Here is a 15,690-nt window from a genome sequence, read left to right on the forward strand (position 1 = left end):
GAGACTGTGTAGATGTGATTTCTCTTTAGGGCTATCTAGCATTGTTATTTTCAGAAGTATTTGTCACATCCTTATGTCAAAGACTTGCCGTTCCATGTGGTCTGCGGCCAAGGGCGAAGATTTTTCGGCAATTTCCCCACACACTCTGATATTCACTTTAATATTGTATCCCTCCCCCATTCTCTTCCCAAAGAAACAAAAACCATTATAACCTTTCTGAAGACAGAAATCTCATGCTTTTTGATGCTTGGTAGTTGTGGCCAAGCCCTAGAATTGTGCATCTGTCTGGTTTTTGCCTTTTTTTTTTCCTTTTGGAGAGTAGGTGGGGTTAAGTAACTTGCTCAAGGTTACACGGGCTAGTTTGTGTGTGTGTGTGTGTGTGTGTGTGTGTGTGTGTTTATGGGTGTTAAATGTCTGAGGCTGGAACCAAACTCCAGTCCTCCTGACTCCGGGGCCAATGTTTTACTCCCTGTGCCACCTAGCCACCCTCATCTGTCTGATTTTTGAAAGCGGCTTATAAGCTTTTAACATTTTCTTGTAAACAATCCTAGAGAGAGTCCTCAACTACCATGCACTTTCTGGCCCTCATCTCCCTACCTCTTCCCCCCTTGCAAATTTTCTTGCAAGGTGGGGTGAGGGCCAGGAAGTGCATGGTAGTTGAGGCCTCTCTCTAGGATTGTTTTAAAAGCATCTTCCATGTCACAATTTGATGAATCTGGGATATTACTGACAGAGCAGTATTATCTTGTGAGGTGGCCTGCATTTTCCTAGTTAGGAGATGAGTTCTCCTATGTAATTGCTGAAGGCCCCACCATTTGCCCAGGGTCTAACTGCTGGCTACACTCAGAGGTAGGACCTAAACACAAGGCTGTCTGGGCTAAATGCAGTCTGCAGGCTTTCTGTAAGGGAAGGGCCCCAATTACTCCAGGGAAGATCATTCAGCTGCAGTTACTCGCCTTCCCACTGGGGGCAGCAGACATAATGGCCAGAAACAGCCACTGAGCTGAGCCGAGCCGTTCTGAGCAGGCGCAGTGAGCTTGTGCTTTGCGCATGCTTTCTGAGTGGGGCAACAGGGACCATTTTTTTTTTCTTTTTGAGCTTTTGCTCCCTTGCCGGCTCTTCGAGCCTTTGCTCTTTTGCAGACTTTCTGAGCAGGGCAGGGCAGGAAGGGCAGAAAGGGAAGGGCAGGGCGGGCTGGGAAGGGCGGAACAGGAAGGGACAGGGCACAGCAGCTAGTGCACCTGCTCTCTTTAAATTTCCCGCTTTCTTTTGCTCTTCCTCTCTTTCTTGCGCATGCGCAGTTCCTGCCTCTCCTCGTGCCGTCCCCTGCGGTCCTTCTTTCTACACAGAGGCTTCTGCTGTCTTTCAGGATGGCTACCGCTCCAGTTCCACAAGCCGCCATGAAGCCAAGTCGCAGCCTGAATATTTCGATGTTGGGGAACAGGCAGCTTTGTAAGTTGTTCGTTGGGAGACTGCACCCGAACACTGACGAGGCGGGCCTCCGGCAACATTTTGAGGCCTTCGGCACCCTCACAAAATGTGTAGTGATGATGAATCTTGAAACCAACCGTTCCCGCTGCTTCGGCTTCATCACTTTCTCCAGCGCGAATGAAGCTGACAGAGCAATGGCCGCCTCGCCCCATGTAGTGGACGGCTGCCCAGTAGAGCTGAAGCGGGCATTGTCCCGGGAGGAGTCTTGCAAGCCGGGGGCCCACCTCCAAGTAAAGGCGATCTTCGTGGGCGGCCTCAAAGGTGACGTGGGCGAGAGGGACCTGGTGAGACACTTCTCGCAGTTTGGACCTGTGGAGAAGGCCAAGATCATCATCAACAAGCAGTCGGGCAAGAAGTGTGGCTTTGGCTTTGTCCATTTCGTTGACTATGATAGTGCAGAAAAGGCCGCTGTGGTCAAGTTCCACCCCATCCAAGGCCACCAAGTAGAAGTCAAGAAGGCTTTGCCCAGGGAGAACCTGGACCCGTGGGGCCTCGACCAGCCTGTCCCGAGGAGCAGCAGTACCTGGAAACTTTCCAGCCAAGCTCATGCAGGTCTCTCCCTCAGCCCAAGTTCTGGCTCTAGCCAAAAACCTAACGTCGACCCCAACCCTACCCCAAGCCCTACACCCATCCTTAACCCCATCCTCAAACTGCTGGGTGGGTGGGCCCCAGACCTGGGTGGTTGGGTTCGAAATTTGCTGGGTGGCAGGGCCCCAAACCTTCGGAGAATACTGATACCAAACCGTCTGGGGGCCCTGCCCCTGAACCTGATGGGGATCAGCCCTCTAGATCAGTAGGGGGCCCCGATTCCAAGTCTGCTGGGGGCCAAGACCTCAAACCTGATGGAGACTCTGACCCCAAATTTGATGTAAGTCTCATTCCCCCACTTGCCTGGGTTCCCTGCTACAACCCTGCCTGGTTCCCCAGCCACTCATCTGGTTTGGTCCCCCACCAGAAATGTGGTTGGGAACCTGATCCCAAATCTGTGGAGGGCCCCAATCCCAAACCTGTGGAGGGCCCCAATCCCAAACCTGTGGGAGGCCTTACCTGCAAGCCTACTGGGGAGATCTGGGTCCCTGAAGCCAAGCCTGGCATTGACCCTGCATCCAACCCCGTACTCACCTCCAAGTTTGGACCTAGCCTTGGCCCAGGTTTAGGTCCCAAAATTGGCCCTGGCCTTAACTTGGGTTATGGCCCCAAACCTGAGCCTAACCCCAATTCGGGCCTTGGCCCCAACCCCAAACCAGGTCTTCTTGGCCCTGGCCCAGGCCTTGGCCGGGGTAGTGGCCCCTGCCGTCACGGAAGCCGAGGCAACTACGAACAGAATGACCATGATGGAAACTGCAACCAATATGGCGTCTCTGGTACAAGCAGTGAGAACAAGACCAGCCACAACTACAGCCAGTACCGAGCAAAATTTGGCCATACGAAGAGGGGTTGGTGTGGTTGGGCACGTCAGGGAGAATCTTCCCGAGGTCCCCACAGAGGTGGGGCCTCTGGCTCTGGGGGCCACTAGGAAGATGTTTTTGGTAACTAGCTGGGAGGTAGGAGGGTGGCCTTCTTGATCTACCTTTTGGGGCCCCACCTACTTCACTGACTAGGTATCCTCTGAAGTCACCTGCCCTTGCCCCTCCCTATTGAGATACTGTTCCATTTATACATTTCTTTGTTGTAGTCTTCAGTAAACTTAAACTCTCTTCTGTTCTTTGTTACTTAGAACCTGGTGTTTCTTTATAGCAGCCCAGAGGCTTGTTATTAGGGTTTGTTAGGAGTACAGGGGAAGGTTGAGGGTGAAACTAGTTAGGGGAAGGGAGGAGTTTGGGTAAGGAGGTAACTCTTGAAAAGATTTCCTGTTTAGATGCATTCTCTTTCAAAAACACACTGCTTTATTTTTTTAAATAAAACTGTGTTTAACCATAAAAGTGTCTACTTTCTTTTTCCTAGAATCTCTTTATCAATCAGTTAAGCACCAGTTCACTACTATTTAAAGGGTCCGGTTTTCTGATTTCTTTGTGTGGATTCTTAAAAACAAAACTCAGCATTTTTATTCAAATATGGTCTGAAAGCAAAATTGGATACCCATTCTACTGATGAAGCCCACGTAATAATTATGTACCAGATAATTTCATCACTAACTCTTAACTTTACAGGCCTCCTAAGCCTCAGGTAGAATCTTTTACCCATAAGTTCTCATGTAAATTGTCACATTACATAATCATAATAAGTATTTTAGGCTGCTTTGTCTCCTTTTTCTACCTTGCTTGATTCACTTCAGTATGAATGGACTTTTTTGTATTCATAATACTTGATTTAACTGCATTTTAGTGTATTTTATACATTATTATTCACACATTTATCCTCCCATTATTTCTGTTAACACTTGACTAGGACCCAGAAGTTTAACAATCTTGATGTATCTTTGTTTCTTTTTGTGGCCCCCTGCCAGTGTGCCTTTATTTAGATTTTGACCCTCACTTGACAAAAGATTGGAAGTAGTAATTCACATGTGCCTTGGGCTTAAAAGAATTTTATTTATACATGTGTGTATAAATTTTATTAAACAATTTATTGATTTTATTTTTTATTTATTAAAAGTTTAGTAATTTAATTTTTTAATAAATAAAAAGTTTCTTGGTTACTGAGTCAGATTCAGAGCTGGTAAGGATGTCAAAGGTAAACTCAGTATAACTCCTCAAAGTGGGCACTAATGCTCCCTCCAAGGCACTGGAATGATTGATCCACTGGGAGTGGTAGCCACAGGTGTGATTGGGGGGGGGGGTGTTGAATAAAAATAAAGGGGTGGTGTAAACATGATGAAAGGACAGAAGATAAGAACATTTTTTTAAAAACAGTTTTTTACTGTTTCATCTGTTATGTCATATTGTGTTAAAGTCATAGTGATTAAATTATTTTCCAAATACCAAAAATTAAAAAGTTATAACTGATTCAGAGGGCAAGTCCTCAGACAGGTCTTAACAAGCAAGTGTTGGCAAGTGAGCTTTGCACATTGTCAGGTAAGTCCAGCATGCATCAGCAGGAACATGTGAGTGTAATGATTTGTTTGCAGTACAATACTATAAAGTTACATGACAGTGTGTTATCAAAATTTCAATGCAGGAAAAAAGCCACAACTTTAAATTTAAGATGTCACTTTTTAAAAATGTGTTTTACATTTTTTAAATGACACAAATGAAAAAAAAATACCTTAAAGAGTCAAAAGAAAGTAAATTTCCAAGTGGATTCTCAGTAATTTTAAAAGGGGCAATAGGCCAAATAAGTTTCGGAACCTTTGATCTAGACTAATTGTTTGAATACCCAGAGGAGAATACTGAGGCCTAGAGTTTGTGATTTTCCCAAGGTTGCCCACAGAGTAAGGCACATGACCAGAATTCCAAGTTAGGATTCCCACTCCTATCTACACTTATCCATCCCATTACCCTTAGGTGTGGCCATCTTTGAAGGCTGTTCATTCTAGTCAGATAGTCATTCTACCGTGTTTCCCCAATAACAAGCCCTCCCCCGAAAATAAGCCCTATTGAGATTGCTACTGTAGTGAAGGTGATCCCCTGCGCTACATGCTACATTATGATACCCTCTGTATGCACCGTCCCCCCCCGGGTGAAACGCACACCGCGCTCCGAGCTGCATCCAATCAGAGCTGTAGCAGTGAGCGCGTCATCCTGTTCTTCCCCAGTGATTTGCTTATTGAATAAAGGTACATTTTTTTGTTCACATTTACCTGTTTATTAAAATTGCTGTCCATGTTCATTAAAATAAGCCCTCCCCTGAAAATAAGCCCTCTGGTGTTTTTCTGTCCAAAAAAATTAATAAGACAGTGTCTTATTATCGGGGAAACACGGTAAGAAGATTTGGGGTTAGTGTATTTCTTTGTGTGGCTCTAAAAAGTATTTGAAGTAAGCACAAGTCTTCCATTCAATTAATTTAGGTTATGGAAATGAAGAAATAAATGAAACTGGCACAGAATGCCAGCTTTTTTTTTTATCCATACAAGGTTTAGACTTAGGGGCTTCTCAGGAAATGCTGTGTCTGGTTTATTTTGCACCCAATGAATTTTCCCAAGGAACCCTAAAGTTTGGCTCTTGTCTGAGGCTATGCATGAACATAAAAGGGTCTTCCACCCCCATAACAAATGCAAAACTGTACAAAGGATTCCAAAATTTCCAACCTGGAGAACTGGGAAATCTAAGGGGAAACTGCAGTCAGCCATTTCTTCAGGACCAAGATGACATCACTGTGTTGGGGTCAAGGTATAGTGTGTCTGACTATGGCTGATCTGACCAATACTAGACAAAGCCTGCTAGCCCTAGGGATGAAGGCTAACCCGGAAGACTTGTGTAGAACTTCTACTTGGGGACTGGGTAGAGACCTAGCCCATGGACCAGCAAGGGAAAGGGAAGGAAAAAGCAAAACTGCCTAGGAGGGGCCTGGCACAAGGAAACAGGTAAGAAATAGCCACAGTAGCCTATGGAAATCTTGGGTTTCTGTCTCTCTCTCTCTCTCCCGCTTTCTCCCTCTCCCTCCACCCTCCCCTTCCTTTCTCCTCCCTCTCTTTCCCCCCTCCTGTCCCTCCCTCTCCCTCCCCCCCACAAAGGTACACTTGGCTGTGACTATATCTTGTATAGATGGAGTAGTATATACAGTTTTTATATTAATATTTTATATTGTCAAAGATCAGGAATGCAAATTGACTGTAGCTGTGTTTCTCTGTCCCAAGACCTGAGTCTGTGAGCCCAAACTTGGACAAGGTCCCAACTTTACCATGAACCCCAGGCCTAACAAGATCTAACCTTTTCTCTGCCTCTTTATCTTTCTCTCTCTTTGTGTGTGTGTGTATCTCTCTCTCTCTCTCTCTCTCTCTCTCTCTCTCTCTCTCTCTCTCTGTCTCTCTCTCATTCTGTCTCTGTCTCTGTGTCTCTCTCTTTCTCTGTCTCTGTCTCTCTCTCTCTCTTTCTCTCTCTCTGTCTCTGTCTCTCTCTATATATATACATATTTATACATACATACATATATATATATTTGACAGTGACTTATGGTGCTTATATTAGTTTTTATAATAGTAATATAGTATATGTATATATACACATATATGACTAAATAAAAATATAGATACCAAAATAAATACATATGTAGATAGATTTTTATATTTATATATTCTGGGTGAAGAGCAGAAATAAAAACCAGCTGCTGCTGTATTTCTCTGTCCCAGGACAAGAGTGTCAGAGGAGACTTGTGCAAGGGTCCCAGGACTGGGCATAGCCCTAACATGACCCAGGCCCAAGAATATCTCTCTAGTTCTCCTCCCCCCTCCATCTTTGTGTCTGTCTTTCTTTCTTTTTCTCTGACTCTGTGTGATTGCTACACATCCACACCCACACAATAGACATATATATATATATTACATAAAACATTTTTGATTCTGTTTATATAATGTTTATATAAAATAGCTTATGTAATATAGAGTATATATAATATATATTACCCACTAAATATAAATATCAATATAGTTATCTAAATAAATACATGTGTATGTTTTTGTTTTTATGTGTCCTAGACTAAGAATAGGGAATGGCTCAGTGAATAGAGCACCAGCCCTGGAATCAGGAGGACCTGAGTTCAAATCCAGCCTCAGACACTTAACACAAAGACCTAGCTGTGTGACCTTGGGCAAGTCACTTAACCCCAATTGCCCTACCTTACTCCCTCTAAAAAAAAGCAAAAAAAAGGTATTATACCATTCCTGATGGGATATTAGGAAACAGAAAAAATAGAAATACAGCAGCAGGTGCTTTTTATTCCTCCTATTTGCCCAGAGTATATCAGGATATCCTGATATTCCTGAAACTGTGTTTCTCTGTTCCTGGCCTTGAATTTCAGAGGGTCCATGTACAAAGGTACGAGCACAAGGACTCAGCATAATAGTGGTCAGAACCAGGCCTGCAGAGCTCTTTCTGTCTGTCTCTCTCCCTCCCCCCTCTCCTCTCTGTGGAAATGATTGTGTGTGTATATGTATATAATTATATTTTATAAAATGTTATAAAATTAATAATATCCTATATGCAATATATATAGCCCACTAAATATAAATATAGATATAAAATATAAATGCAGATTAATATAAAGTATATGTATGTGTGCTTATATACATATATATGCCCCACACATACATATATATTTATATTTATATATCAGCTGTGTTTTTCTGTCCCTGGATGTGATTTAAATAGCAGCCCTAGAGTACAATCATGATCAGATTCCCAGCTTAAACAGAACCAGGCCTGAGGAGCTCTCTTTGTCTCAGTCTTTCTCTCTCTGTCTATATTTCTCTTTCACTGTGTCTGTCTCTCTGTCTCTGTCTTTTGTCTCTGCCTTTTTGGATGTGTGGGTATGTATGGACACATATACACACAATATATACATTATATATGGCAGTGTATTATTATATATAATAGTATTATAGTATATATATAGCTCACTAAATTAGAATTGTATGTAGATATCCAAATGAGTGGATGTATCTATTTATATTCATATTCATATTTATATTTCTATATTGTGAGAAATGAGCAGGACCAGAAACTTTCTGTAGCCATTTTTCTCTAACCTGGGTCTCAGAACAGTCATCGACAAGGATACAGGGATGAGGACCAGGCACCCTAGTGGTCACAGTCCCATCTTTACCATGAACTAGGCATGAGGAATTCCATCTCTCTGTCTCTGTCTGTCTCTCCCTCCCTTCCCCCTCTCTAGATAGTTAGATATTTATATGTAGCATTATATACAGATGTAAATAGAGAGAGAGAGAGAGTGAGGGAGATTAATGGCTCTCTCTGGATAGTGTGTATATAATGCTTATATTGCTCAGTAAATATAGGTATAGATGAAGAAAACATATGCCTACAGTGGGCGATGAGCAGCCAGAGAAAGCACCTGCATGCTCTCAGCAGCATAGTGTCATTAACTACTGGCCCTTCATCCCCAGTTTCTCCTTCCTGTTGCCCCTCCTATTCTCTTGTGGGAAACCAGCAAGAATCGCCATGATTTCATCATTCCCCCCACTGATATAGTCACAGTTTATCACATATTCTCAGCTGTCTACCTTTCTCTGCCACTCCTTCCCCCCAAAGGCCCTGATTCATCTGTCAGAGGATTCAAGTCCACTTTGGCTTCTTCTGATTCTTTAAGATCCCCCCTAAATCTTTAGTCCCTTGTGTCTCTTTATTCCTTAGGGCTTCCTTTTTGCTCATGCCTTTAGCTCACAAGTCAATCTTTTTCTGAAAACTCTAACCTTGAGATAATTGACATCATTTTTTTTCTTAATAACTACCTTTCTGGTGCTTGTGTTATAGTATTTATAAATCAAATATTCTGCTCATCTCTTTTCTTTCTTTTTGGTTGGAAGGCCTCATATGACTCTCTTTTGTTGAATCCCATCTTTTTTGATTGCTAATTAGGCTTAGATCTGCAGAGCATGTCATTTGGGGTTGGAGCTTGAGCTCCTTTGCTTTTCTGAATATATTATTCCATTCCCTCAGATGATCCTTATGTGAAATAATACTGTTTTTCAAATTTCCTTTCCTTTTTATATAAGGATTTTTCTCTAGGCCACTTGCAAAATATGTTTGTCGTTGCAATTATTATATTTAACCACTTGCATGTTTTGGAGTTTGTAGGATGTTTGTCGTTTTCTAATTGATGGGAATTTATGGCTTTTTTCAGTTGATGCTTTGTTTTCTGGACAGTTTCCCCCTCTTATTTCCTGTTTTAAAATATATAGTGTTTTTGGAGGGTCACATTCCTCTGAGATCTAGGAGGCTTAAATTCTCTCTGTGAATCTGGCCTTGAAGTTCAGTCATCATGCCTTGTACCAAGGCGTTGTGTTCTTTTATTTCTTCTGCCAGGTTTTCTTCCATTTTACTATTTGGAACTTTCATGCCCATTAATCTCTGTTTCACAGTTTGGACTTCACGTTGGGTGAGAGTCTCCATCACAAAATCGTTTTTTCCTCTTCTGCCAATTGTCTTTTTAATTCTGTGTTGAGAGCTTTCTGCATTGAGAAGGGGAATCTTATTTCTGATCTCTATTAAATTCTTCAATTCTTCTTTTCTGACTTCTCTTTCTCCTTCTGGAAATTCTTACTGTGTGATCTCTGAGGCATCCATAGGATGTTGGTTCTCATCAAGCATTATTGGTTTGTTAAGGGATCTTTGTATTTTCTATGAAGCTTTATTCCTATTGCCTTCTGTTATTAGAATCTTCTGTGTTGGATTATTTGCTTTTACACTGTGCTTTTATTGATTTTTTTTTCCTCTTTGGTGTTTTAGCCTTTTAAAAAATGTTCAACCATTTACTTTCTAAATTCTCTCTCTCTTTACTGTTGTGCAAACCCACCAAAGCTGGTTTGCCTGGCTGCCAAGCTGCTTCAGTATCCTCACATTTGGGGATATGTAGGCCAATGGCCTAGAAGTCTGATGTCTAGATGCTGCCTGGACTGACCCCAGCTGAGTTTCCAATATCCTTTCTTTTAGCCCTAATGCAGCCTTGCATATTCAGTCCACTTGATTCCTCCTTCCAGTCAGTCAATAAGCTTTTATTAAGAACCTTCTATGTACCAGAAGCGGAGCTAAGCTATAGTCATAGAAAGAAATGCTAAAGACAGACCTTGCCCTCAAGGAGCGCAGGATTCAATAGAGGAAACAATCCCCAACTAGGTACAAATAAGGTTTATACAGGAAAACGAGATCAAGAGAGGGAAGTCTCTGGAACTGAGAGGGACTGGGAACAGCTTCCTTTGAAAGGTTTTAGCTGAGACTTGGCCAGAGATAAGGAGAGTGAGGGCAATGGGGTAACAGCTGGTGAAAAAGCCTGGAGCTGAGAGATGGAGAGTCCTCCTTGAGGAACATCCAGGAATCAATGTCACTGGAACAAAGAGTATTCAGAGAAGAGGGTGAGATGTAAGAAGACTAGAAAGGTGGGGGAGCAGGGGGTGCCTAGGTAGTTAAGGACTTTGAATGGGAGGGTTTATACGGATGTGACAAGGAGCTGTTGAAGGTTTTTGCACATGGGAATGACATGGTCAGACCTGTATTTTAGGAAAATCACTTTGGTGGCTGAATGGAGGATGGACTGGAGTGGGGAGAGACTTGAGGCAGGCAGACCTGCCAGCCGGCTGTTGTAGTACTCTGGGTGTGAGAAGATGAGGGTCTGTACCAAGAAGTTGACAGTATCAGGGGAAAAAAGGTAATTGAGAGATGTTACAAAGGTAAAATCAGTTGAATATAGAGATGAGGGGTGAGGAGGGATATGAGAGACAGTGAGGAGTGGAGGATGATGATAGCTAGGTTGCTAGCCGCGGGGCAAGAATGATGGTTCCATTGAAAGGAACAGGAAGGGAGGTGGGCGAGAATTTGGAGGGAAACCTAAGTACAGTTTGGGGTATGTTGAGTTTAAGATATCTACAGGATACCAGTCAGGGATGTGCTCTAAGGCCAGGACTACTTAAACTTTTTCCACTCCCAACCCTATCAGCACTTCTTCAACTGTGGGTCACGACCCCACCCACAGTTCAAAAAGTGCTAGGCCAAGTAGAGATGAGAGACAGCAGAAGTTAGAGCTGGAGAAATAGATTTGAGAATCATTATCATTGAGATGATCATTGAAGGAGAGTTCTCTTTGAACTTCTTTTGGCTTTTTTTCACCTATACAATTTTGGTCCTTCTTTCCTATGGGAAGGGTAGGTGTTAGGCCGCTTCACTGCAGCTACAGAGGTCCCTGCTGTAGGTACGGCCCCAAATGCTGGGCTCTAAATATGCTTGTTCATGCTATGTTGAAATTCTTCAACAGATAGAGCCTTTCCTTATATTCAGCCTTGACCGGGGGGGGGGGGGTGTATGTGTGTGTGTGTTACACACATAGGTATTTGTGTCACCTCTGTTATAATATAAGCTCCTTGTAAGACCATTTCCTTCTGTTTATATCCTCAGTGTCTGATTGAGTGGTTGGGTGGGTGATGGATCCTTCATGCTTGAAGAGGACCAAAATGGCCTCACTGTGTTGGGGGTTGAGGTACAGGATGGCTGACTGTGGCCGTTCAGAAGCCTGTACCACAGGTTGGCCACAAATAGTCCAGGCGAACATTTGGAGTAGAGATGTCCCTAAATTTGTGTGTCTCAGATTTCATTGTCTGGCACAGAACAGGTGAATAATAAGTACTTGTTGACTGGTTCATAAGGCTGGTTCTCTTGTGGATTTAGCATCAATAACTCTATGTTTAGCACATAACTTTGAGGTTGAAGAGGTTTGCAAACTGAGGAAGGAGTGATTCCTTGAAGCACTGTGGGGACGGCAGGAGGAATAAGTATGCCTTAGTGTTTGTGAAATCCTCCATCTGGGACAGAAATTAGAGTTTTGACCCACATGTGGCTTCATGCTTATTTCACTTATTCAGCCGTGTGTGAACCTTTATGACACTGTGGACTATATCAGACCAGGCACAATGCCATCCATAGGGTTTTCTTGGCACTCTCCTGGGGAGTTTGCCATTTCCTTCTCCAGTGGATCACCTTTTGTCAGAACACTCCACTCTGACTTGTGTGCCTTGGGTGACCCCGTACAGCATAGTTCATAGTTTCATTGGCACTGCCACCAGAAGCTGTATGGTCCAGCCAAACACTTGGAGCAATCCATTCTTCCTCTACAGAGCACAGATGCAGTGGAGAAGAGGGCTGGTAAGGAGTGGGGAGAACAAGCCACGGGCAGTGCCACCCTTGAGGCTGGGGGAGGCCAAACCCGGGTAAAGCTAGCTTCTGCACTGGGAGCCTTTGAAGCTGAGTGGTGAGACGTGGGGAGAGGATTTCATAGCAGTGGCTGCCAGAACTGTGCAGCACAGACAGACTCCAACTCCTGGGACTTATTGTTCTTTACATTCTGCTTTCTTGATTCTGGGTCACTAGTGCCAGCCCTTCAATCCCTCAGATTGATGGTATGACTTTGGATAAGTAACCTACCCTCTCAGTGCCTCGGGCAGTTATCTAAAAGGTGAGGCTGCTTTGAAAGAGGCAGCTTTTACACAGGCTATCTCTTTCCCTGATGAAATCACAGGTCTGGGGCAAGGGCAGCTTTGCTAGAACAGAAACAATGCAAAGTGACATTTCAAAGGCAGCTTTCCACTACAGAATCTGGAAAATATTGGGTTAGATATCAGAGGAATCCTGATTCAAGTCCATACAAAGTATGTGATCCCAGGCAAGTCCATGTGCAGATGAATGAATGAATGAATGAATGAATGAATGAATGAATGAATGAATGAATGAATGAGGCAGTCAGTAGCAATTGTTCAGCATTTACTATGTGCCAGACACTGTTCTACATTTCAGATATACAAATAGAAAAGCAGGCTTCAAGGAGGCCTTAGGGAGCTATCCTCAAAGACTTTACATTCTAATAGGGAAGAGGAGAGGGAAACAGGTGAGGGAGAGAAGAGTGTAAGCATTTATATACTGCCTATTGTGAGCCAAGCGCTGGAATAAGCCCCACCCCCTTTCGGTTTTGTTTTTAACAAATATTATCTCATCTGATTGTCACAGCAGTCCTAAAAGGTAAGTGCTGTTATTTTCCTCATTTTACAGGTGAGGAAACTGAGGCTGACAAAGGATAAGGTTACACTTGCCTGTGGTCACATGTAGTAAATGTCTGAAGCTGAATTGAACTCAACTCTTTCTGATTCCAGTCCCAGTGCTCTAGCCACTGGGCTTCCTTGCTACCCAAGCGAGTTTTGGGTTACATTACCGTTCTCAGGAGTTGCGGGCTGTGGCAGGGTGGAAAATGCCTGGGGAACCAATGAAGTTATATGGGCCCAAGGAGCACAGAAACGAATGGTTCCATTTGTCCCACATGTATTCTCTGGTGATCTGGTTTGGTGGGTGGAGCAACAGCATTACTTAACTTCTGTGGCCTCAGTTTCCTCCTCTGCAAATTGAGAGTTCTTGCTGGATGACCTTTAAGATCCCTTCCTAAGGTGACTAGGTGATGCAGTGAGTAGAGCACCAGCCCTGGAGTCAGGAGGACCTGAGTTCAAATCCAGCCTCAGACACTTAACACTAGCCATGTGATCTTAGGCAAGTCACTTAACCCCAATTGCCCTACCTTCCCCCCTCCAAAAAGAAAAAAAAGATCCCTTCCAGACCTAAGTCTCTGAAACTTAGGAGAGTTCATTGACTACAGAGCGAGGCATTCCCTGGCATCCAAATTCCATTGCAGAGGATGTTTCTCTGTCTGAAGATGCTTCTTGTACCCAATCCTTGAGGCCCCTCTGCTGCTGGCCAGAGGCTAACCTGAATCCACTGAGTGAAAAGATTATGCTCCCTCCACAAATTACCCAGCCCCAAACTCAGCCCTGAGACAGAAAGATACTGAATCTGAGAGAGAGACAGACAGACACTAAAGATATAATCCCTCCTTTAAAGACAGAAGTGAACCGCTAAGGAATCTGATGGGATGCAGATGGCCTTAGTCTCTAGCAAGGGAGGCTGGAGACTTGATAAACCCTCTTAGGGGTCTAGAGTGAAAACGATTTCATTTTCATTTTAATTACAATAAATTACTCATTAAAGGAAAAAAGTCTGCAGTAGCGATCAGTCTCACCTCCAAGGTCTTTTTCTGTCCAAGGCAGAGTTTATAGGCAATCCAATTTGCATATTATAAGTGCTGTGCTCTGACTAGACAAAATGACGTCACTTTTGTCTGTTGTGAGTGCTACATGGCCTTCAATATTAGTGTAGATAAAAGCAGGTGGGGGGGGATGATCATGAAGTTATATTTTTATCTTTGACTATATTAATGCCAGGAGCTAAGATTCTTCATCTTATTGGAGATTTTCCACAAAGACAGTCTGGCATAAGTTAAACATAAAAGCCTCAAATTGAGTTAGCAAAAATGCAAGAGTGTTTGAAAAGATTTGGTCATGTGATGTAATAGCCCAGGTCTGCTGAGCATTTTGGTACTTCCTGTGAGCCAGGGCCATATAAACAATAAAGCCTTCTTTTAATGGATGACAAGTTGAAGTTACTCACAAAAAAATTTTAATTTAAAGGAAGTCAGTCCCAAATCATTTGTTGCTACAAATTAGATCTGCCCCTGGCTGCACTGGCATAGGGCTTACAGTCTGAGAATTAAGGACTACCAACAAAAAGATGAAAATGGCCAGGGATGAGATTGTACAAGAGGTGGGTAACCTGCAGCCTCGAGGCACACATGGCCCTCTGGGTCCTCAAGTGTGGCCTTTGACTGAATCCAAACTTCACAGAACAAATCCCCTTCAAAAAAGGATTTGTTCTATAAAACTTAGACTCAAAGGGCCGCACCCAAGGACCTAGATGGCCACATGTGGCCTCGAGGTCACAGGTTCCCCACCCCTGTGCCCCTTCAACTCACCCTTAGGAATAGAAGCTACAGCTATTCAAGTACATTTTTTTAACTTTTTTCTTTTTTTTTAAATAATCTTTTATTTATTTATTTTGAGTTTTCAACATTCATTTCTGCAAGATTTTGAGTTACAAATTTTCTCCCCATTTTTCCCCTACCCAGCACCCCAAAACAGCAATCCCACTGGATATCCCCTCCCCCAATCTGCTCTCTCCCATATCTTCTCCCTTACCCCCTCCGACTTTCCACTAGGGCACAGTGGATCTCTATGCCCCAGTGCCTGTATATCTTATTTCCCAGTTACATGTAAAATAATATTAATAATAGCATATATATATTTTTATTAAACATTTGATTTTAAAACTTTGAATTCCAGATTCATTCCCTTCCTCCCTTGTCACCCACCCTTACTGGGAAGATAAGCAGTTCAGTATAGGTTGTACATGTGTAGCTATTCAAAACATTTCCATAGTGGATATATTGGCTGACTATATTTCCCTCCATCCTATCCCACCTCCCACTTGTTCTCTTCTCTACTTTGATCCTGTCCCTTTTTAAATGTGGGTGCTTCCAACTTCCCTCTCCCCCAGCCTGTCCTCCATTCCATCATCACCCCTCTCATCCCCTCATTCCCTATCCACCCTACTTTCTTCTTATTCAATTTTTTTTTGCTTTTTGGAGGGGGAAGGCAGGGCAGTTGGTGTTAAGTGACTTGCCCAGGGTCACACAGCTAGTACATATTAAGTGTCTGAGGCCAGG

The 15,690-nt window shown here is 43.3% G+C and overlaps 1 protein-coding gene across 1 annotated transcript; it reads left to right on the forward strand.

Moving 5' to 3' along the window:
• Window positions 1-1,370: 1,370 nt before the first annotated feature.
• Window positions 1,371-3,007, forward strand: LOC138143897 (heterogeneous nuclear ribonucleoproteins A2/B1-like). The gene is made up of 2 exons (XM_069065176.1): window positions 1,371-2,043; window positions 2,289-3,007. Exons 1-2 carry the CDS (start codon window positions 1,371-1,373, stop codon window positions 3,005-3,007), a joined length of 1,392 nt encoding a protein of 463 aa, XP_068921277.1.
• The last annotated feature ends 12,683 nt before the right edge of the window (window positions 3,008-15,690 follow it).

The sequence above is a fragment of the Petaurus breviceps genome, unplaced genomic scaffold (assembly GCF_028583685.1).
Source record: "Petaurus breviceps papuanus isolate PSGF00001 unplaced genomic scaffold, PetGlider_PUasm1.0 90681, whole genome shotgun sequence".
Taxonomy (NCBI): Eukaryota; Metazoa; Chordata; class Mammalia; order Diprotodontia; family Petauridae; genus Petaurus; species Petaurus breviceps.

Excerpts from the sequence above, each read along its gene's own strand:
- LOC138143897 (XM_069065176.1), top strand. The coding sequence starts at position 1,371 with ATGGCTACCGCTCCAGTTCCACAAGCCGCCATGAAGCCAAGTCGCAGC. Across the intron at positions 2,044-2,288 it reads TTCCAGCCAAGCTCATGCAG|GGGGCCCCGATTCCAAGTCT; the intron begins GTCTCTCCCTCA and ends CTAGATCAGTAG.